At 36.7% G+C, this 25,046-nt stretch overlaps 1 protein-coding gene across 3 annotated transcripts in view; it reads right to left on the bottom strand.

Moving 5' to 3' along the window:
• UBE2Q2 (ubiquitin conjugating enzyme E2 Q2) overlaps nt 1-25,046 on the bottom strand; it is a 62,918-nt gene that overhangs the window by 19,498 nt on the left and 18,374 nt on the right. For all 3 annotated transcript variants that reach the window (XM_070358523.1, XM_070358524.1, XM_070358522.1), the window contains 6 exons: nt 21,092-21,148; nt 18,165-18,305; nt 14,958-15,042; nt 13,544-13,604; nt 12,699-12,789; nt 2,582-2,640 (listed from right to left, as the gene is read on the bottom strand). In XM_070358523.1, coding sequence (XP_070214624.1) covers nt 2,582-2,640; nt 12,699-12,789; nt 13,544-13,604; nt 14,958-15,042; nt 18,165-18,305; nt 21,092-21,148 — 494 coding nt within the window. The remainder of the gene's footprint in view (nt 1-2,581; nt 2,641-12,698; nt 12,790-13,543; nt 13,605-14,957; nt 15,043-18,164; nt 18,306-21,091; nt 21,149-25,046) is intronic.

Genomic DNA, 25,046 nt, shown 5'->3' with positions numbered 1-25,046 from the left:
GAACCTTGAAAACTTTTAAGTGACAGAAGCCAGTCACAAAAGCCTGTACTTTGTTTGCTTCCTTAAATGAAAATGTCCAGAATACACAAATCCACAGAGATAAGAATTAGTAGTTGCTGGTGGGTGGAGGGATAGGAGAGAGGAATGAGAAGTGATTGCTAATGGGTACAGAGTTTCTTCTGGAAGGTGATGAAAGCATTTTTAAATTAATGGTAATGGTTACACAACTGAGTATACTATACCACTGAACTGTACACTTTAAAAGGGTGAGTTTTATCATGTGTGAATTGTATCACAATGAAGCTGTTATGTTTAAAATATTTTTGACAAGAAACAAATAAGGAAGTAGCTAGTAGATGTAGGATATAAAACACCTGGAACAAAAACTGTTCAATAATCTGTCCAGAGTCACAGTGTGTAATTAAGCATTAGCCTGAGTCAGAGATCGCAAACTGTTCTATCAGGCTTTACACTTTTTAGTTCTTCCCATGTCAGTCATAATTCTTACTTTTTACTCAATAGTTGACTGTGAAGATCAAGTCATATTGATTTTGCCTCAAATTACCCTCATCCTTCATTCATCTTTCCATTCCCATCACTACTGTAACAACTCAGGTTGTTATCACTTTATCTAAGACAGTGGCATCAGCTCTTAACTAGCCTTGCATTCTTCCAGACTTTGTGAATATAATTTGTCCTGTAGTATTTTCTACTGTCAACAGATTTACTTTCCAAGACATTCTTTTTACTTTTATTTCCCTATTTCTGAACCAGTTAAAGAAAAATAAATTAAATATCCATGGGTAATAGTTTGCTCACCAATCCATGTTTTTATATAATTACAAGCTATTGTCAACACAATTTCCTATAATTCTTCTATAGGAACTCTACCCCTCATGTGTTATAGCTCAAACTATTCTGGTAAACTGAATACACCATGCTCTTTCCTAAATGTGTGATTGTGTTTACTTTTCACCTATGTAGACAATTTTCCTTCAACCTCCATAAGTTGACCAAACCCCACCCAGTACTTCAAGACCTAGCTGAGATCCCACCTACTTGTCCAAGTCTTCCCAGATCACTATTGCCAGAAGCAATCTCCTTTTCCTTTAAGGTCAGAGAACTTAAGTCCATACTTAAAACCTGACAAATCAATTGAATACTCAATACTTCTAATGGTTTATTATTGCTGCCTTTTGGTATAATGGAAAAAACGTTTTATTAGAAGATATAAAGTTTATTTGGATAAGTCACAAACTGACTTATTATTCTAGTTATTTATTTGAATAATGGGAAAATAACCCCATTTGGTAAAAGTAATCAACGAAGACAAACTATATAGCAGATTTTAAAACTGAAAATGGTATGATTTATAATTTAATTATCTTCACAAGATGGTAAACTACTAAGACCATAAACTCAGGAATTTTCTCCACAACAGAATATGAAAAAAATCTATGCTAGTGAAGTTTACATCAGATTTCAAAATAATTTTACAAAAATATTTTTTATACATTTATCCTGAATTTGAAAAAAGTTTCCAAATATTTTCCTTAATCATTTATAGCCACCCATATTGTTTTAATCTAAATTAGACTATTACTATATAAAGCATAGAAATGATCAAAGGATTGGATATTTTTAGATTTTAATTACCATAATATGATTGTTTCACGGAGTGGACTTGATCAGCTGAGCATATCACAATTCTCAAACTATTTTAACTCTTGTTATTTCAAGGATCTACAGAACCTTCCACAACTAACCTAGGTACAAATTCTGATCTTTTCCCCATCATTCATATGACTTCTAATCACCAAAAAAAAAAACAAGTTTCAATAAAAAATGCCAGGCAATTACCATTTAATTCTACCAAACTGAGACCACCCCTTTAGAAAATCAATGACCAGCTCCATAGGCCTGTGAGATTTCCTGTGATTATTCCTCGCATAATGGGCATGTGGGAATCACTCTCTAATCCTAACTTTCTCTAAACCCTCAATCACAACTTACATTTGAAAAACATTTGATTTTTTAAGGTGAAGTATATACACATAGGGTCATTTAAAAACCCCTATAAACATAATGAGTTATACCAGTGATGCTTAAATTATGGTTCCCAGCCTGGAACATCAGCTTCACCTGAAACTATCTTAGATATGGAAATTCTCAGGCCCCATGAGGAAGGCAATGGCACCCCACTCCAGTACTCTTGCCTGGAAACTCCCATGGACGGAGGAGCCTGGTGGGCTGCAGTCCATGGGGTTGCTAAGAGTCGGACACAACTGAGCGACTTCACTTTCACTTTTCACTTTCATGCACTGGAGAAGGAAATGGCAACCCACTCCAGTGTTCTTGCCTGGAGAATCCCAGGGACAGGGGAGCCTGGTGGGCTGCCGTCTATGGTGTTGCACAGAGTCGGAAATGACTGAAGCGATTTAGCAGCAGCAGGCCCCATAACAAGTCCTATTGAATCACAAACTTTGAGTTAAAGTTTAGCATTCTAGGCCTCCTGGCATTTGACTAGCCCTCCAAATGATTCTGATGTATACTATCAAAGAAAATAATCACTTAAACTTACCCTCCTGAGAGAACAGGTAATACCACTCGAACAAATGGAGGATCAAATGGAAAGTTATCCTAAAAAACAAATAAGTAAGTTTAATTTTAAGAATATCCTTAATACTGTATTATTTAGAAGATTTTAAAATAATCTATAAAGAATGCATACATTTATTATCTAATGATGAATGAAAGTCATAAACGTAAAAATAGTCCCCCAAAATGAAATGAAAACCAAAGCAAATAAAAATGAAGATCAGGCCCAAACAGAACAGTATGTTTGCAAAATTATGAAATACAGAAAGAGGTCCCCACTTCCAAGAGAACTATATAAAGGGACCACTCCAATAATGATGGACTAGGTATTTGGATCAATCATCTGGCTATGAACTAGAAAATGTAGTTAACAAATGTATAACTACAGAGCTAAGATCAAGACAAGGGAACCTCAGAGTGCAGCCTTTTTTTCCCTTTGGATTTTCTTTCAATTGGAGGAGAGGAAGATAAGAGGTTAAGAAGCTGAGAAGAACAAGACTCCTTACAAGTCGCTATAGCACACGTTAGCTTGGAACCCTGAAGGACAAATCACAAACTACACAGGTAGAGAACAAAGCCCATCTTTATATCATCTCACTGCCATTTGGGATTCAAGGATCCTGGGTTACAATGCCCAAGTACCTGATGGGCAGACATACATCTTCTATTTAGAGGACTAGCATCCAAGGCTTCAAAATAGCTCTCTAATCATTCATATATAACATCTATCACCAAAAATAACCAGTCATATGAGACTTAAAGACAGCATTATCAGAAAATGACAGACAAAACTACAGGGTGTCAAGATAAGCATTATCCGACACAGATTTTAAAATAACTAAACTGAATATTTTGTATGCAGGTCAGGAAGCAACAGTTAGAACTGGACATGGAACAACAGACTGGCTCCAAATAGGAAAAGGAGTTTGTCAAGGCTGTATATTGTCACCCTGCTTATTTAACTTATATGCAGAGTACATCATGAGAAACGCTGGACTGGAAGAAACACAAGCTGGAGTCAAGATTGCCGGGAGAAATATCAATAACCTCAGATATGCAGATGACACCACCCTTATGGCAGAAAGTGAAGAGGAACTAAAAAGCCTCTTGAGGAAAGTGAAAGTGGAGAGTGAAAGAGTTGGCTTAAAGCTCAACATTCAGAAAACGAAGATCATGGCATCTGGTCCCATCACTTTATGGGAAATAGATGGGGAAACAGTGGAAACAGTGTCAGACTTTATTTTTCTGGGCTCCAAAATCACTGCAGATGGTGACTGAAGCCATGAAATTAAAAGATGCTTACTCCTTGGAAGGAAAGTTATGACCAACCTAGAGAGCATATTCAAAAGCAGAGACATTACTTTGCCAATAAAGGTTCGTCTAGTCAAGGCTATGGTTTTTCCTATGGTCATGTATGGATGTGAGAGTTGGACTGTGAAGAAGGCTGAGTGTCGAAGAATTGATGCTTTTGAACTGTGGTGTTGGAGAAGACTCTTGAGAGTCCCTTGGACTGCAAGATCCAACCAGTCCATTCTGAAGGAGATCAGCCCTGAGATTTCTTTGGAAGGAATGATGCTAAGGCTGAAACTCCAGTACTTTGGCCACCTCATGCAAAGAGTTGACTTATTGGAAAAGACTCTGATGCTGGGAGGGATCGGGGGTAGGAGGAGAAGGGGACGACAGAGGATGAGATGGCTGGATGGCATCACTGACTCGATGGATGTGAGTCTGGGTGAACTTCGGGAGTCGGTGATGGACAGGGAGGCCTGATGTGCTGTGATTCATGGGGTCGCAAAGAGTTGGACACGACTGAGCGACTGAACTGAACTGAACTGAAGGTGAATATTCAATATCACAGTAATCCAAGTCTATGCCCCGACCAGTAATGCTGAAGAAGCTGAAGTTGAACGGTTCCATGAAGACCTACAAGACCTTTAAAAACTAACACCCAAAAAAGATGTCCTTGTCATTATAAGGGACTGGAATAAATAGGAAGTCAAGAAACACCTGGAGTAACAGGCAAATTTGGCCTTGGAGTAGAGAATGAAGCAGGGCAAAGGCTCACAGAGTTTTGCCAAGAGGATGCACTGATCATAAAAAACACCCTCTTCCAACAACACAAGAGAAGACTCTACACATGGACGTCACCAGATGGTCAACACTGAAATCAGACTGATTATATTCTTTGCAGCCAAAGATGGAGAAACTCTATACAGTGAGCAAAAACAAGACCGGGAGCTGACTGTGGCTCAGATCATGAACTCCTTATTGCCAAATTCAGACTTAAATTGAAGAAAGTGGGGAAAACCACTAGACCATTTAGGTATGACCTAAATCAAATCCCTTATGATTATACAGTAGATCTAAGATTTAAGGGACTAGATCTGATGGACAGAGTGCCTGATGAACTATGGATGGAGGTTCGTGACATTGTACAGGAAACAGGGATCAAGACCATCCCCAAGAAATGCAAAAAAAGCAAAATGGCTCTCTGAGGAGGCCATACAAATAGCTGAGAAAAGAAGAGAAGCGAAAAACAAAGGAGAAAAGGAAAGATATACCCTTTTGAATGCAGAGTTCCAAACAATAGCAAGGAGAGATAAGAAAGCCTTCCTCAGTGATCAGTGCAAAGAAATAGAGGAAAACAACAAATGGGAAAGACTAGAGATCTCTTCAAGAAAATTAGAGATACCAAGGGAAATTTTCACACAAAGATGGGCACAATAAAGGACAGAAATGGTATGGGCCTAACAGAAGCAGAAGATATTAAGAAGAGGTGGCAAGACTACACAGAAGAACTTGTACAAAAAAGATCTTCACGACCCAGATGATCATGATGGTGTGATCACTCACTAGAGCCAGACATTCTGGAATGTGAAGTCAAGTGGGCCTTAGGAAGCATCACTACAAACAAAGTTAGTGGAGGTGATGGAATTCCAGTTGAGCTATTTCAAATCCTGAAAGATGATGCTGTGAAAGTGCTACACTCAATATGCCAGCAAATATGGAAAACTCAGCAGTGACCATAGGACCGGAAAAGGTCAGTTTTCATTCCAATCCCAAAGAAAGGCAACACCAAAGAAAGTTCAAACTACCACAAAATTGCATTCATCGCACACGCTAGTAAAGTAATGCTCAAAATTCTCCAAGCCAGGCTTCAGTAATACGTGAACCGTGAACTTCCAGATGTTCAAGCTGGATTTAGAAAAGGCAGAGGAACCAGAGATCAAACTGCCAACATCCGCAAAATCACCGAAAAAGCAAATGAGTTCCAGAAGAACACCTACTCCTGCTTTATTGACTACACCAAAACCTTTGACCGTGTGGATCACAATAAACTGTAGAAAATTCTGAAAGAGATGGGAATACCAGACCACCTGACCTGCCTCTTGAGAAATCTGTATGAAGATCAGGAAGCAACAGTTAGAACTGGACATGGAACCACAGATTGGTTCCAAATAGGAAAAGGAGGAAGTCAAGGCTGTATATTGTCTCCGTGCTTATTTAATTTATATGCAGAGTATTTATATCATGAGAAGCGCTGGGCTGAATGAAACACAAGCTGGAATCAAGATTGCCGGGAGAAATATCAATAACCTCAGATATGCAGATGACACCACCCTCATGGCAGAAAGTGAAGAGGAACTAAAGAGCCTCAGGATGAAAGTGAAAAAGGAGAGTGAAAAAGTTGGATTAAAGCTCAACATTCAGAAAACGAAGATCATGGCATCCAGTCCCATCACTTCATGGCAAATAGATGGGGAAACAGTGGAAACAATGTCAGACTTTATTTTTTGGGGCTCCAAAATCATTGCAGATGGTGATTGCAGCCATGAAATTAAAAGACGCTTACTCCTTGGAAGGAAAGTTATGACCAACCTAGATAGCATATTCAAAAGCAGAGACATTACTTTGACAACAAAGGTCCATCTAGTCAAAGCTATGGTTTTTCCAATGGTCACATATGGATATGAGAGGTGGACTATAAAGAAAGATGAGCACCAAAGAATTGATGCTTTTGAACTAGGGTATTGGGGAAGACTCTTGAGAGTCCCTTGGATTGCAAGGAGATCCAACCAGTCCATCCTAAAGGAGATTAGTCCTGAGTATTCACTGGAAGGACTGTTGTTGAAGCTGAAACTCCAATACTTTGGCCACCTGACATGAAGAACTGACTCATTTGAAAAGACCCTGATGCTGGGAAAGATTGAAGGCAGGAGGAGAAGGGGACAACAGAGGATGAGATGGTTGGATGGCATCACCGACTCAATGGACATGAGTTTGGGTGGACTCCAGGAGTTGGAGATGGACAGGGAGGCCTGGTGAGCTGCAGTCCATGGTGTTGCAAAGAGTGATGATTGGACATGACTGATCGACTGAACTGAACTGAAGCTGAATACGTGCAAGAAAAGACAAGCCTGAAAACCATGGCAGAAAACCAAAATTATAAAAATGAACTATATAGAAATTCTGAAGCTTAGAAATAAATAAATGAAATTAATAACTTGATGGATGAGTTTAACTACCCGTGGAGACCTGGAAGAGAAATTTAGTATACTGGAAAAATAAGTCAGAAAGCATCCCAAATGAAGCCGAGAGAGAGAAAAAAGTGGAAAATACAGATAATAAGCAAGATGTAGGAAAATGAATTGAAAAGGCTAATCATATATGTAGAGTTCTAGAAGAAGAGAGAATGGGATAGAAGTAATATTTGAAGAGATAATGTCTGAGAATTTTCTAAAAATGATTAAAGATTTCATAGGATTTACCCACTGTAAATACTTCAAGAGAAACAATGGAAGCTATAATAGAGGAATGACATCTTTGAGGTAATGAAAGAAAGGAATTTCCAACCTAAAAATCTATACCAAATGAAAATACTTTCCAAAAATGAAGTCCAAATAAAGATATTTTCCTATAAGCAGACCCACTCTAAAGGAAACAAAAATGGATATTCTTCAAGCAAGAGGAAGGTCCTAGATGGAAACATGGAGAATAAAGACCATGAAGAGAGCTAATACATATACAGGCCCAAAAGAATACTGATGAGTTATGTAATAGTGACATATAAGGGTTTAGATAAATATAGAACTAAAAGGAATGACAACAAGAGCACAGAGTACGTGTTCTAAGCTCTCTGTGTTGACAAGGAAGAAGGAAAACACTAACAAATATATATTACACTTTGACAAGCTAAGGATATGCGTTGTAATTGTAAGGTAGTAAAGAAGAGTTAAGGAATGATAAGCACCATGCTAATAGAGGTAGGGGAACTAGAGTAATTTCTTAAAAATCTGAACGAAGTGAGAAAAAAGAGATGGTTCAAGGACAAATAGAATGAGACACTAGATTGAAACCCAAATAGCAATAACAACATTAAACGTCAATAGATGATCGCTTTGGCAAAGATCAGGCTTGATAAACATATAAAGGCAAAATAAGAGAAAAGAATCTTAGTTAATTCTCAGGCTGCACAGTTCTTTCAAATTTTCAGTCCTGGAAACTGAGGTTTCCAGAACAAAACTTTTTCTCTCAGTGAACTTAAGCAAAGACTGTAGCTGAGGTAGCCTCAGAATGTCAGAGGTCTTGGCCTCTGACAAAGTGTCAGTGTCAGATGAGTCCAAAAAAGGTCCCAGCCACTACAACAGAGGAACAAAGTAACAGCATACTGCCTCCCACGAAGATGTGTCAGGAAGTCTAAGAGAAATTACCAATTTCTATGTTCAAATAAAAAAGAATTAGTCAACAACTAATGCCCCTTAAATCAAAAATCAATCTGCAGGTAAAGGAGCGAAACAAACATTTGTTTCATCCAGTTATTTCTAAGAACACGAAAATACAATGTTTACTTCTAAGAAACAGAAAAATAACAGTGCTTATTTCTAAGAATACAAAAATACAGTGTTTAACTCCCTACCTCTACCCATCCTCCAGCAAGGCTCTGAGGAACATATAAACTATGAAAATTAAATCCTAATAGGAGAGGGAGATAAAAAACATACTTCTGATGGGTAAAACAGGTAATCTTAGCTATCTATTGTAAGGCAGAAAAAGAAGAAATCTATCCACACAAAACCAACTTAATGACAGTTATTATAATCTACTTCTGAATAAGTAGCTCACCTTTTTTCTACAATTTAATAAAGAAAGGCATAGATGCAAAGTTTGGTAAAGCACAACTTGATTTAATTTCCTATATTTTAGATTGTTCAATGTGTGATTCCATAGGAGTGACTACAAACCTCTCTCAATTGATTATGTGACAGTAAGGTTTCCCTTCACTTTAAGTAATGCCTCAGATTAACTACTCTATCAAAACTTAGGGATTCTATTCCACAAACTCTGTACCTTGGAACTCAGTAACCAAAATTTTACAGAAATAAGGTGTCGGGGTGAGGGAGGGTAGGTACAGGCACTGGGGGCAAGAGAAAAAGGTTTCTGTTAAAACAGATATATGAGAGGGAATTCCCAGGCAGTCCAGCAGTTAGGACTCCACACTTTCACTGCCAGGTTCAATCCCTGGTGGGGGAACTAAAATCCTGCGAGCCATGCCGTGTATCTAAAACAAAAACAAAAATATAGATATGCGAGTTACTGTGGTGTATTAACTCAGAAACTAAGAAGATCAGAGTTTATAGTGACCTCACACAGTTATCTGATTTCCAAATAAACTGTCTAGGCCTTCCAAGCTATTCTTAATGATGAGGAACATTCTATTTTTGAATGACTACATCATTGGATGGCTCTAAATAGTTACAAATCACTTCCTTATAGTGAGTTGAAAACCGTCACTTTACAGTCTGACTTACTAATTGCCATGCCTTGTGTTCATCAAAAACAAAATCAAACTAATACTTCTACATCCCCAGTCCTTCAAATAGTTGAAGACAAGCTATCACAAACCCCCATGTTCTCCTCTCCAAATCTACAATCCCACCATTTTAGGACATGGCATGGAATCTCTAATCCCGGCTGCTATTCTCTAGATGAACCCAGACTTGTCTAAACAAACTCTTTTTAAAGTACTACCTCAGAATTCAACTCTGTAATTCACACGTGGCCGGAAAAGCCAGACCACCACTTCCTAACCAAGCTGCTGACAAATCTAATACCCTCTGCCCCCTTTCGCCTTTCCAACCTAGTGTCACACTGTATCTCAAGTTTCATTTTCTTATTCTTCAGGACCCTCAAGGTGTCACTGTGGACATTCAAGGCCTTGAATACTATTCCTGCTCCTTCTGTGGATCCTTCTTTCTGAGTCATATCTGCTATTCTCCAAAATCTATGAATTGAGATACTTATAACTTGTCAACTGAGTTTAAGGTCCTCTTCACAAGGCCGGTTAGCTCAGGGCAATCTTAACCTTCCCAGGCCTCTTAAATACTTCAGCCCTAGCAAAGGCCCTTCTTTCTGGTATCAGAAACCATGGTCCAGAAACACAAATCCAACAGAATCTCAGCCATTTATTTACCTCCCAGATTGTCCTCCCTGAAGTTCTATCTAGAGCAAGAAAATATAGTGAAAACACTATCCACAGTCACAAGTCTCAAACAGTTTCCTGGTCAAGATTTCATATTCCTTTAAAGATATGTCTGAAAGGAGAATGTGGGAGGGGAGTGGCCCACATTGGGCTTCAAAGATATTGATACGGTTCTATTTCTTAAGCTTGGTATTGCGCATATGGTTTAATTATTTAGATTTCAAGTTAAAAATAATTTACATAGGGGAATTCCCTGGCAGTCCAGTGGTTAGGACTTCATGCTTTTACTGTCAAGGGCCAGAGTGTGATTCCCGGTCAGGGAAGAGGGAGCCCACAACCCACACAGTATGGCCAAAAATAAATAAAATAAAAATTTGCATTTTTAAAAAAGATACATTTCTAGGTTCTTTGCACCACATGAATCAGTAAATATATGCCAGATTCACTCTCTAGGAAGGGAACCCAGCTGATAGCCTCAATAATTTCTACAATAACAAAGCCATGGGAAAATAGTGACATTTGACATTTGGGTTATTTGAAGAAAGTTCAATCATAAATGAGGATATAAGCCCAAACAAGAATATACACACACAAACACTAAGTAAGCAGCTTTCAGAAAATTACTCCTTTCTACAAGTGTAAAAGTATCCTTTCATGTCTTTTCTTCCTTCAAAACATCTCATATTTATCTAATGGTAGTGAAAGTCACTCAGTCGTGTCCAACTCTTTGCAACCCTGTGGACTGTACAGTCCATGGAATTCTCCAGGCCAGAATACTGGAGTGGGTAGCCTTTCCCTCCTCCAGGAGATCTTCCCAACCCAGGGATCAGACCCAGGTGTCCCACACTGCAGGCAGATTCTTTACCAGCTGAGCCACCAGGGAAGCCCATATTCATCTACTTTCATCTATTCCTACCACTACCAATCTTCATTACTCTTCCGCCCAGATTAAAATCAATGCCCCCACCTTATATCCCAGAAGTCTACTCTATCTTATCCAAACCCTACTCTGATGCTGATGGCATACTAATTGTTTTTTAAAAATAAAGTAAAAAGCCTAATAGATCAGTCCTACCCCTGCCTAAAACCCCCTGCTAGCTTTTTAACTACATAAAGGTAAGCTCCGAGACTCTCCATCATGACCTCCAGAGCCCTACAGTTTTCATCACAGATTTCTCTCCAGGAAGACGACAGGTCCTTAAAGAACAGGGATTACACTTTAGATGCCTCACGTCCTCCAGCCTTCTATAGCAGGGGTCCCCAGCCTCCGAGACCTAATGCCTGGTGATCTGAGGTGGAGCTGATGTAATAATAATAGAATAACACAAAAAATGTAACACACTTAAATCATCCCCAAACCACCTCCAGACCCAGTCTGTGGCAAAACTGTCTTCCATGAAACCCATCCTGGTGCCAAAAAGGTGAGGACTGCTGTTCGTTCTATCAACTAAAACGCACTGAAGTCTAACTGAAATAGAAAAAAATGTTTATCTGCAAGACAGCTGTTACACAATTTCTCAATTTCACAGAACAAGTCAAAAACCAGCTCCAAATAATTAAAACATAATCCCTTAGAAATGCTTCACAATGTTTTTAAACAAAGGCTTAAAACCACTACACTTATCCAGAGTCCATAGTAAATCAATACATTTTATCTAGATTCCATTGCCATTCTTCTTTAACTTTTGTTTTTTAGCAACTTGAAAAAAAAAAGTTGTTAAACACAACACATAAATTTAGAAAAGTATATAGGTATACTGTTACACATTAGCACGAAACTGTATCCACACAACCACCACCCTGGTCAAGAAAGAGACAATAGCCAGTATCCAAGAAGCCCCCAGATGTCCCTTTCAGCTCACAACTCCCTCCCTCTTACCTAGACGTACTTGCTATCTTAACTGTATGGTACTCGCATCTTCATTTCCAAGTATGAATCCATTAATGCTTCTCAGCCTTCTTTTCATTTCTGTCCCACTAACAAGCCTTTTTAGAGTATTTTTTTTCCTAATTCTTCCCTGTCCTGCTCCCTCATCAAATTTTAACACCTCAGACATAGTGTGTATGTATATACATACTATGGTCCCTTGAACGGCTACAGGCCATCTTAACATCTAAGCCTTTTCCACTCCAAGGACCAATTTTCACTGCACTGGGTGTGGGGTGGGGAGCGAGGAAGGAGAGAGACCTGCCTCCAATGAGAATGCATGCCCTAAACAATTTAGTTTTACCTATTTTTGAGCTCTATATAAACAAAACTGTACAAAACATGTTTCTGGATCTGCTTTCTGCTCAAACCGTGTTCAAGATTCATCTATCTTGTTGTACATAGCTCTATTCCATTTTATGAATACCACAGTTCTCAATTTTACTGGGAGACACTTAGGTTATTTTTATTTGAGCCTATTATAAACAATGCTGCTTTGAACATTCTTGTGTTTGTCTCCTGGCACATTTAAGTACTCATTTCTTGCAGATTGTGTATCTAGAAGGAGAATTCCTGGACCATAGGGTACAAGTATCTTCTACTTTGCCAAGTTATACCAAATAGTTTCCAAAGCAATTGTACAAATATATGTTGCATTAGAAGCATATGTAGTCCCCTTAAAATTTTTCTTACCTTAAAAGAGAAGTTAAGCAAAATATATTCTATGCCTTCTTTTTCTTTTAAAATCTGAAGATCACTGTGCAAAGGACTATCAGGATCCACCCTAAGAATTACAAAACAAAAAAACAGTTCAAACAAAAAGGTCAGATTTTTTTTCCTCACTAACTTTAAAAATGAACCATTCCAAAAGCTAAAAACAGAGCCCCTAGGGTAAGTTGCAAACAGAGAAAGTCTAAAGTTGTTCTATGGTCCCTAGAAAAACAAATTACTATAGTCTCCAATTCCTTGAGATTAAATGTCCAAAGAAGAGATCACAGTATTCTAAATCTCTTCTCTCAAATGGCATGCAAAGTTAGCAGTTATCCTAAAGGAAAGGGTCATATGTACACAGTCTTCTCAAGAACTCAAAAATTTAATCTGCTTCTCTCAAACTAAATTATTAGACAAAGGGTTCAATGAGAGAAATTTACCAAGGACAAGTGAAATCACTAACAAAACCTAAATTTGTCTACAACTGTTTATATAAAGATCTCCTCATTTCTTACTTCGAGTACACAATGGATACTAACTCATCAAGTTATTTATACACTTTTGTTTGTATAGTTCCTAATTGTCTCACTAACTCCATGAAACACTTTCTCCCACAGCTGGCCCTTCTTTTCCTCCTCCTGCTTTCTCATTACTTATTAAGCCCAAGAAACAGCTCATTTTAACAACCTAAGAACTACTTCTATACAAACAGGATCTAAAGTTCTAAGAAGAAGCCATAGTAAATAGGTACCAAATTAAGCAGGGAGGAAATCTCATTGTGATAGTCTACCATTAAAAAGAGTGGGTTAGCATAAAAAAGCACTTACTTCTGCAGTTTAACATGCCAGTCATATAAACTGTCATTTATGAGTTCCACTGAATAAATCCCTGTAATGATATAGGGCATGTTAGTTACTCTTTACTTATAACTGTTGCACTTGATCTTATAACTATTGCTCTGCTGTAAATGTACACACTATATAGCCAACAAAATCAAGAAATTTTGCTATTAAAACATAACAGCTAAGTTGTAATGTAATAATTCTTGTGATGGAACAGAGTATCTTATGCCATAAATAGATAACTAAAGTCATCATGAAGAGGATTGTGGGGTTGACAAACTGTTTACCATTCACTGCAAAAGGAAAAAAAAGATTATGCAAAATCACATGTACTTAAGACTTTTCCCCTATGCATATACAAACATTTCAATTAAAATGGAATCCCTCTAACATATAGTTTTATAATCTTTCAGGGGGCATTTTTTCCAGCTTAGTATATAGAAATTTATTGTCAATTTTTAAAATAATTCTACAGTATTTTACTTTATGGATAAGCCATGATTTAATTAAGCTCACCATATATCTGGTTATTAATTTAATTTTTTATTACTACAAAATAATGCCATAACAAACAAGTGATGATTTTCACTATAAATAGTATTCAAATATTAAACTTTATTAGGTTTCTACACACAAACTTTCAGACTTCTTATAAGAACTGTTAGGACACCAAAACTTGTAATAATCTCAGAAACAAGTCTGACTTATCTTGTTCTATAAAGGGGAGAGGCTGATTGTTTGTTTTTAAATAAGCTCTAATGATTTAGGTTTGATCACTCTGAAAAATTCTGAATGAATTATAATGCTACTTTTTTCAAAGAAAGTAAAGTTTGGCTCTTTATCTTATACAGTACTTTTAGACTCTCTGCAATAGTATGAGGGAATTTTATGTCAGTTATGGAGGTTCCACAATATTTAAGTCTTACTGGTTAAGAAAGAACTCTTAAGTCAAACTATAATTTAAAAAAAAAAAAAACCTATTTTAACTCTCTCTATAACAGTTGATTATGAGTTTGTCGTTTCAAAAAAAGGAATAAAAAACATAAATTAACTTGGCAATAATTCTTTGTACAATAAAACATATTCATCTTATTTACTTTCTAAAGCAGATATTTCTTGTACCTTTCTATACCCAGAAGATTAAAATCCTATGAATCCCTATCAACAAGAAGACAAAAAATGTGTCCATAAAAACAATTTCTAAAAATCCAAACAATAAGTGAACTCATGCTATTTTATCCCCCACATCTTTTGGTTACTTAAATTTGCATTTTCATTTCACATTCCTAAAATAAAGTTAATAAACATTTCTGTTTCTGTCCAGTTATACTATGAGAAATTATATTATATCTGAAAACTTTAGGCATAAGGACAACAGCAGAGATCCAGAGATCCTTACCTGTTTTATAACTCTGTGATCTGTATATGTCCCTGAGCTCTTTCATAAGTCTATCTGAAGCTTGTACAGACCCAGACACTGCACCCTGAAATATAAAACTTGCTGTTTACCAGGATTTATTGATTCAAATAACTAAAGATTTAAGGTATCTGAACCTGAAATAAATGTTCACAATGAGACTGTAAAAATGGATCACCACTTAACACTTTAAGAAGGCAAAAAAATTAAATCAATATCATAAAGTTGCAACAGGAATACAAATTTGGAACAGGTCTGATTCATTTACTATTTGTCATCTGAAAAAAAAAAAAAAAAGACTAATTTATGTCCAGATCACCATGACCACTTCAATACCCTAGAACTAATAAGAGTCTATTTCAAATTCATCAATTTTTTTAAATTTATTTTCTTTTTTGTGGTTTTACTGGGGTGGGAAGTTTCATGTTCACAGCAAAATTAAGAGAACAGTACAGAGATTTCCTATATAACTGCCCCTCACAATCAATAGTCACCCTCATTATCAAGCATCCTTCAGGGGCGTATTTCTTACAACTTATAAACCTACTTGGACACATCATTACACCATCTTATGGTTCACTTTCAGTGCTGTACATTCTACAGATCTGGACAAACGTATAATGACATGCATCCACACGTTACAGTAACATACAAAGTATTTTCATTGCCCAAAAAGTCCTCAGCGCTTCACCTATTAATCCCACCCCAGCCCCCACTCCCTGGCAACCACGGATCTTTTTACTGTCTACATAGTTTTGCCTTTTCCAGAATGCCATATAATTGAAACACAGTCTGCAACCTTTTCAGATCGGCTTCTTTCACCTGTAACATGAATTTAAGGTTCCTCCAGGCCTATGTCCTGTCTTGACAACTCATTACTTTTTTTCTATCAGGGATTAATATTCCATTGCCTGGATGTACTATAGTTTATTTGCTTTCCTACCAAAGATTATCTTGGTTGCTTCCAAGCTTTGGCAATTATGAACAAAGCTGCTATAAAAATCCATGTGCAGGTTTTTGTGTGGACATAACTTTTCAGTTTATTTGAGCAAATACCAAGGAGCTCAACTGCTGGATTGTATGGTAAGAATATGTTTAGTTTTTAAAGAATCTGCCAGACACTATTTTTCTATCAGCAATCAGAAAAGTTTCCTGTTGCTCCATATCCTCACCAGCCATTTGGGTATTGTCAGTGCTCCAGATTTTGGCCGTTTTAATAGATGTGTAGGGGCTCCATGCATTTTTGAAAATACTAGAAGACCCTCAACATGATACATTAACTAAAGCAGTTTCCTTATAATCAAGAATATACTAATAATCTATAGTTTACATATTAAGAAATAGAGAAACATGTCCACATACATACAACTGGTTTCAGTACTTTTCAGTGTTCCAACTGCTCTGAAGATTAAAAGGCACCAGTATCTTATCTTAAGACTGAATATGAATAGAACTATTTATCGTAAGAAAAACATTTAGAATGTCTTCTGAATTAAAAAAAAAAAAGAAAACCTGACCTTGTAAAATTTTTTTTTTTTTAATATAAATTTATTTACTTGGAGGCTAATTACTTTACAATATTGTATTGGTTTTGCCATACATCAACATGAATCCACCACAGGTATACACGTGCTCCCCATCCTGAACCCCCCTCCCACCTTCCTCCCCATACCAGCCCTCTGGGTCATCCCAGTACACCAGCCCCGAGCAACCTGTATCATGCATCGAACCTGGACTGGCGATTCATTTCACATATGATATTATATATGTTTCAATGCCATTCTCCCAAATCATCCCACCCTCGCCTTCTCCCACAGAATCCAAAAGACTGTTCTATACATCTGTGCAAAATTTTAAATGCTACATCTTAAAAATTGCACTACACTTTAAGGTGAGGTAGAAAATCTGGCTACGTTACTTGATGAGTTAAAACCCCAGTTTCACATCTGTAGAGTAGGAAGAATATTTCACACAGTGGTTATGAAAATTAAATGCAAAGGTATATACAAAGTTTAAAGGATTTAGTATATGTCATGTGATAGTATTCAATAATTTGTAGCTGTTTGACTATAACACACAAACTGGATGCAATCACAAGATATAGAAAGTAAGAGTAACTATCTTTAACTTGAATACCACGAGCTTTTATTCATTTTTTAATAATCAAGGTAAAGACTTGGCTAAATTTCTTTGCCCTCTAAAGAAAGATCTGCCAGTTACATTAGTACAGTAAGTAAGACTGACGACATGAGAGTAATCTTCCTGTTTACAACACTTTTCATCTCCTTGCACAACAATTCACTCCCTGTGTTTGAGAATCTGTGCTCAGGACAAAAGAACTGGTTCTCAGATTTCATGGGGTTGATAAACAGCTTTAACAGAAAGGCAGTAGGTAAACAGTTAAGTGTTGAGATGGAGAGCTAGACTTTCATTTGATATTTCTCTACACTGAACATTTTATATACATCATTCTCATTTATTATTTACAGAAATCATCTAAACGGTACATAATGTCCACATTATAGAGTTGGGAAACTGAAGCCACACAGCTGTGTTTGTTACCATGCTGTTTCATATAAAAGATGTTAAGTCAAAAGAAAAAGTTACTTTTGGTTCTGTCATAGCAGAGCAAACCAGATACCAGCTTCGTGAAGAAGAGAGAATTTGAATTACACTTTGTAGGAGAGACTGAATTTAAATTTACAGATTCCATAGGAAAAGGGTAAAAAGAGAAAACAGGATAAGCAGGTTGGACAGTAACTGATTTCAGATGAACAGAGTAGAAAAACAGATGAACAGGGTAGAAAGGAGCTATCAGTAGATGAGAAACGTTAGGGGAAAAAATAAAACTAGGGCAATAAAACATATGACTGAACCTACTACCAAGGCAGGGATGGAGAGGCCTGGCTGAGGTTGGTATCTTATTGAATTGCCCTGTATTTATATTATTCCTCTACAGCTGACTCTTGAACAAGACAAGTTGGAACTGCATGGATCCACTTATATGCAGACTTTTTCAATAAATACATACTACACTATCTGCAGTTGAATCCTTGGATGTGGAACTGCAGATATAGAAGGCTGGCTGTAGTTACATGTGGATTTCTGACTGCAAGGTCAGCATCCAAGAGTCAACTGTAATTACTTAACCACAAAAGTCCAGGTTCTAGATATTTATACAATACTTACATTTAGATGGTCTTGCCTTTGAGTCTTCCTAATTTTCTCTAATATTGCCAAATTTTCTTTTTCAATTCCTTCATCCTCTGACTTTTTCCCACTAATGGGCTCTTCTTCCTTCATCTCATAATGATCCAAGTCTTCTATATCCTACAAAAAAATTAAAAATTTAGCTACTCAAGCTCATGCCAAAAGTTAAATTATTCTTGACCTAGAACATAGAAGAGAGAAATACATATATCCTATGAGGAGGGGAGAAAAGCTTTCACCATCCAATTTAAAAGGTTCTCTCCTTTTATATCCTATATTTTAAAGCTAGAAACTGAGTAAAGCATATTTAATACTTTTACAAAGCCATAACCATCTTAAATGGCTTTAAATCTCCTATTAAGAGGAAGTTTTGAAATAGTACAGCATGAAGTACCAAGAACTTTAACCTGACTTCTAAAAATCTATTAGATTTAATTTAGTACCTAGTCTAAAATGTGAACACAGATATAGGCACAAATCTATTTGCCCATTTCAACTTTATAACCACAAAACCAAAATTTTCATGTGCAAAATATCAGAACAGTTAATTCAATGGAATGCCAGAAGACCGTTAAAATGCCAATACGGTATACTGGCTTCTTCTATATCAATAATGAAATAAAAGACACAGAATATAAAACTGAATACACAGAATGTTAATTATGTCAAAATAAGCACAGAAAAAAAAGAAAAGGACATATACTGAAATACTATTATCTGCGTTTTTTCTTCTTTTCCAAGTTTTCTGTAGTGAGCACATATTGATTTTTTATAATTAGGAAAAAAGTTTAAAAAAAGAATTAAAACACCATCTCTAAGTCAACATCATTCATCTCCACATAATTCTTCTCCCTCCTTCCCTTATCATCTGCTCTTACACATTAAAAAATTCTGCATACATTTGTATAAATCTATTTTCTTATTTCCAACTTTACTTCAGTCATCAAAATCTCTAAAGAAGTAGTCTATACTTTATCTCCATTTTATCAAGCAGATTAATTCATGATTTCTAGACCAGGTTGATTTAGACCACTTCCATCCAGACTCAATGATCTTTTTCTTGGACTGCCATCTCTTCAACTCCTATTCCTTTCTTATTTAGACCCTGTCTATGACTTCATGCTTCATAGAGCCGATTTCCCCTGGATTGCACATTTCAGCTATGATTTACCATCTACACTTGTTTTCTTCAGAGTGCTGGACTGTATCTCCTCCTCCAACTTCAACCTCAGCCATATCCCAACCCAAAAAATTTCTCCACTCAGTATTAAACAACACAGAAGTCATCATTATCATCTTTACAAAACAATATTCACGGTACACTATTTTCTGCTTAAGGCCTTATCAACAATCACACCAAATATAAACAAATATTGTCTCTAATTCAAAACTCAGCCATCTGCTTTTTCTAGACAAACTTGCTTTCCAAGACTCCAACACATCAATCTTCTTCCAAAAGGACAACCTCCAATGTGCTCAAACACCATGCCCAGGGTTGTTCTGGGCCTTTTTACCACATTATTTTAGTTGCCTAGAATATCTTTTCACCTATCCTAATCTGACATCTCCAAAGTCTATCCTACCTTTCCAGGTTTACCCAAATGTTGCTATCCTTCCTTCATATTATCTTGTGAATGAAAAAAAGAAAGGTACATAAACTCTTTGAGTACAATGTCTACTTTATTATATACTGGGCTCAATAAAAAGTTTAAAATTTTAATTCAGTTTATTCCAAAGTTAAACTTCATGTAAACATTAAAAAAAACTTCCTATAATCTCCAAAATTCATTCTAATTGGATAATGTTAAGAATTATTTTAGGGCTTCCCTAGTGGCTCAGTGGCAAAGATTCTGCCTGCCAATGCAGAAGACGGGTTCGATCCCTGGTCCAGGAAGATCCCACGTGCCACAGAGCAACTAAGCCTCTGCACCACAACTACTGAGCCTGTGCTCTAGAGCCCAGGAATGACAACTCTAGAGCCCATGTGCCATAACCACTGAAGCCCCACACCCTAGATAGAGTCTGTGCTGGGCAACAAGAGAAGCAACCACAATGAGAAGCCCACGCACTGCAAGGAAGAACAGACCCCGCTCTCTGCAACTAGAGAAAAACTGGCACAGCAACGAAGACTCAGCACAGTCAAAAATAAAGTTATTTTTTCCAAAAAAGAATTATTTTTACTTTCAGACTCACAAAACAAACCTCCAACTACATTAGTTATAAGGCATCCTAAGAAGTGAATTTTAGATTTAAATTTTTCCAAATCAAGAAAAATAAGGTAATAACCTGAATCAATTTTAAGACCCAAAACAGAAAAATGTTTTAAAACCAAGGTTGTGGAACTTGCCTTTTATCAGGTCAGTATAGAGAAAGAGATCTTCATTATGAAGTTTGAATTTAAATGCAAAGCTTCAGAGTCTGAAAACCTCTAAAATTTTATCAATGACTGGCAACTAAACTGATGTAAAGCTCAGTGTCTTTGGAATTTCCTCTTTGACATTCTGAAGTTTTCAATATGAGATAGTTTTCATTACATCTAATGAATAGTCCCTTTAATTGTTCTCAAATTCCCCTTTTATTCAAACTTTTGAAACTTAGTAGTTCCTATTAAACCAAATCAGGTTAAGTACTGATTACTATTAAATGCAAATATAATTTTAGTACTAAATGTTAAGAGCTCTTATTTTCCATGAAATCAAATCCAAGGACATCAGATAAGCAATTTGCTAAAAAGCATATGATGAATTAGAGATAAAGCCAGATTTTTAAACTGTATTAAACTTCAAATACAATGTGCTTCTCATTATTCCACATTAACAATGGTTTTATAAAGGAGACTAGAAAATTACTAAAATGTCCAAAAATGAAGATATTTATGAAATGCTACTTTTACATAAAATACCTACTTCAGCCATCTCTTCCTCTTCCTCCTCTTCTGAAGTCACCTCTTCTGTTGTCCCATTCTGAAAAGAAAAAAAGTTTGCCAGGACTACACAGAACAAGTAAGCACACAGCATATCGGAAGACTTTAGGGACAAACTACTTGTCACTGCAATTCCACTAACAGCTCATTAAAACTGAAACATTTACTCTTAAATTCTGCTTTGACAAATATTTATCAGCTTTTTAAGAAAATTTTTGAAAAATTCAACTTAACAGATGCCTTAGAAATTAACAAAGGCAATTAGTCAAATATAAAGAAAACGGAAAAAAAAAATTTAAACATATTCTAATTAATATTTTAAATATTCTAATTTAAAATAAGAAAACATTTTATACATATCACTATGCCTGTAAGGCCAATGGCTTCTTTTTCGTTTAAAATACCCCAAACCAAGCGTTCCTTAAAATATCTACCTTTTAAGGTTTGAAAAACCTGAATCTTTCCATAAATTCTACAGTTTACATTTTAAAAAGTTAAATGTGTTATAAAGGCATAGACACTGCACAAAACTAAAAGTTATAAAGTAATCACCATTTCAACTAAAGAGCTATTTTTCTTTTTTTATAACATGCTATTTACCACAGAATATTTCTGTATAAGCCACAACTTAACTCTCATTCACAATGAGTGAGATGGGGTTTTAGGAAGAGCTTTTATATCTAGTTTAATCAGAGTTCATAAAGACAAGCTTCCTGGACCCAGAGCACAGTTCTCCAGGACATGGAGTTCTCTAGGACTTTAAAAACTTGGTATTTTTCCCCCCAGAAATTCCTACTCTATTTGTCCAACTACAGCTGGTAAGGATCACTCTCATATAGGAGGTTAACCTTGCTTGCCTCTCAGTGTCAGTGTCAGAACCAGAGGAAAAAAAATTTTTTAACGTAACTCAATGCAGCAGCAAACTCTCCAAACAGATTTCTCTCTTCCTTTTATTCAGGAACTGCAAAGGCCACCTGTCAAGCACCTCCCATTCACACACCACAGGCAGAGCACAGGTTTGAAAAACCAGGAGAGGCTACAGCAGAGAAGAGTGACAACTGCTGAGGACACGCATAACAACTCATACCCCATCCAAAAACGAGGAGATAATCGGGCATCACCAGATATTTGAAGAAACTAGCAATCTGAAAGAAAGGCACCAAGTTAAACAAGCAGAAGTGGCCTGAAGCATGATCAATGAAAGCAATAAAACAATTTAAAATCTGAATTGGAGGGACTTGCCTGGTGGTCCAGCAGTTAAGGAATCACCTTCCAATGCAGGGGATATGGTTTAGACCCCTGGTCGGGGAACTAAGATTCCATATGCCACAGGGCAACCAAACCTGTGTGCCACAACTCCTGAGCCCTTACATCCTTGAAGCCCACACACCATGACTAGAAAACAGTCCATGCACTGTGACAAAGACCCAGCGTGCCACAACTTAAGACCAAAAATTAAACTAATACTTTAAAAAATCTATCTGGAATCTTTAGCAGTAATTGAGAAGATACTGCATCCACAAAATCTAAAAATATTACTATGTAAAAGAACAAGAGAGTTCTGGGAAATCAAAAATATCTCCCCTCAAAGGAAAAAAAAAAAAAAAACAACTTAGTAGAAGGGCCAGAGAGCACAAAGGACCTGAATGAACAAAATATTTATGATTAAAGAAGACAACCAAACTGTGACATTCCCCTAAAATGTGGAGAAAAAGGAGATGGGGGGTGGGGTGGGAAGAAGGTGATTAAAATAAGAGAAGAGTTAAGGGAAAAGAGACCTGGAATATAGAGATCCAATATTCATTCAGAAAATGAGGGAAAGAAAGAGACAAATGTTACCAACCTAAAGAAGGATGTCAAAATATCAAGCTCTGAATGCCCCAAAGTAATGTTGAAAAGTAAAACCCCATACTTTACAGTTAAAGAAAAAAAAACATATCAATTTCAAGAGAGAAAAAGTATAAAGAACTAAGAATCAGACAGGTTTCAGACTTTTCATCTGTAACAAAATATACCAGAAGAAAAAAGTATAAAGAACTTGGAAAAGACTCAGGTATGAATTTAGAATTCCCTGAGTTCCATCAGGATGCAAGCCATACCTGTGTTTATTCAGCACCGGATCCTCAGCACTTACACAGAGTACTTTACACAAAGTCAAATAAATATATTAAATAAATAATAAAAACAGACACTGAGTATTCAAGGAACACTCCTCATATCCACCCTCAGAAATCCTTTCTAGAAAAAAGAATACATTATTCAGAGATATATTTCAGAGAGGGAAAACCATGGAGTACAAGAAACAGCAATAATCAAAGACATCACTGGTTAAGTCTAAGCAACTGCTGCTAATGCAGCTGAGAGTTTACAGGCCATATTCTGATCACAGTGAAAAACTAAAAACCCCAAAGCTGCCTGAGAATCTTTAAAAATTTTTTCTTAATAATTTTTGAGAATTTTTAAGAAGAATTAAGAATTAAGAATTCTCTTAATTTGAGAATAATTAAGAATAATAATTTCTTCTTAAATGAAGAAATTGACCTTCATATGCCCCTGTAATTCAATTCCTAAATACATGCCCAGAGACATACTTGCACAGGTGTACCATGTACTATAGACAAAAACGATCATGGTAGCACTGTTCCTGACAGCATACTGGAATCAAACCAAAAGTCAGTAAACAGTCAGATGGATAAGTATGTATGGTACAATGGAATAAATACAGCAATAATAAAGAACTATAACTACACACCATATAATCCTGACATTGCAGGATGTTTAGTAATATCCCCTCTATGCACAAAAAGCCAACAGCACACTCCCCCACCCCTCCCACCATGACAATACAAAGTATCTCCAAATACTTTCACGTGTCCCATGGGAGGCAAAACCATCCCCCTAGCTGAAAATTGATTTCAACTGTTTGAGATCTTAGGAAAAAAAAAATACACCACGCTTCCCAAGTCATGAGTCTGCTTATACTCTGATACCAAAATTAAACAAGAGGAGCCTAAAAGGAAAGAGACTATATTAGACTCTACTTAAAGTAGAAAAACCCCAGTATAAGGTATCATATCTATTGTGTTCTACCCCCAACTCCCAACCTACATAGGTACTGAATGTATATTATGTGAATGCAAGGAAGAGTCAAAATTAGGAAACTTATTCATGTAATTTATAAGTTATATCCCTATATGGAATTATTAATATATGCATGGCCATGAAAAACAAGGTAGGTCTATATGTACTGTGTCCATGATATACTGTTAAGTGAAAAACCTATGTCTTCTAAAGAAGCAAAGTTGAACACAGAATGGACTTTTCTCCCATTTCTTTTCTGAGGCTCCACTAGAACTACGATGAAGACATACCATGAAGGTTGAACACTGTACACACACACAATGTAACAAAAAAATAAAAGAGGGCTACCAGCAGAAAAGACAACTCATGCTAGAAGATGACAGTGAACTGGAGAATGGTGATTTAAGTGGAGCAAACAAGCCAAGCCACAGGTTAGGGGGTAAACCGGCAGGCTAATCTGTCCCGCAGCGCCCTGGAGAGGCTCCAGACGAAGACACCAGGACACCTGACAGCAGGGGTGATGGGTGGAGTGAGACACAGACTAACCAAGGCCAACAACAGAGCAACTGTCCAGCCCCAAAACACACCGCTCTCCTTAAGCAGAACTCTGGCAGACACGTCTTTCTCAAGCAGGAGACAAGGTTTCATGTCCAGAGAAACCAGACAGTTCCAGCCATCACTTATGATTATACCAGGAAACAGGGAGTGGAGGATAAGGGATGGAAGCCAGCTTAAATTCCTCCAAAAAGCTGTATCAGTTGGCAAGTGTTGGCCACAAAGGACTCCTTATCAGCCTTTTAGTACCTCTTTCAAATATGAATGAAAAAAAGGAAAAAATATGAAAAAGCAACAGAATA

This window comes from Bos mutus, chromosome 21 (assembly GCF_027580195.1).
Source record: "Bos mutus isolate GX-2022 chromosome 21, NWIPB_WYAK_1.1, whole genome shotgun sequence".
Classification (NCBI taxonomy): Eukaryota; Metazoa; Chordata; class Mammalia; order Artiodactyla; family Bovidae; genus Bos; species Bos mutus.
This window is presented reverse-complemented; position numbering and strand designations above follow the sequence as displayed.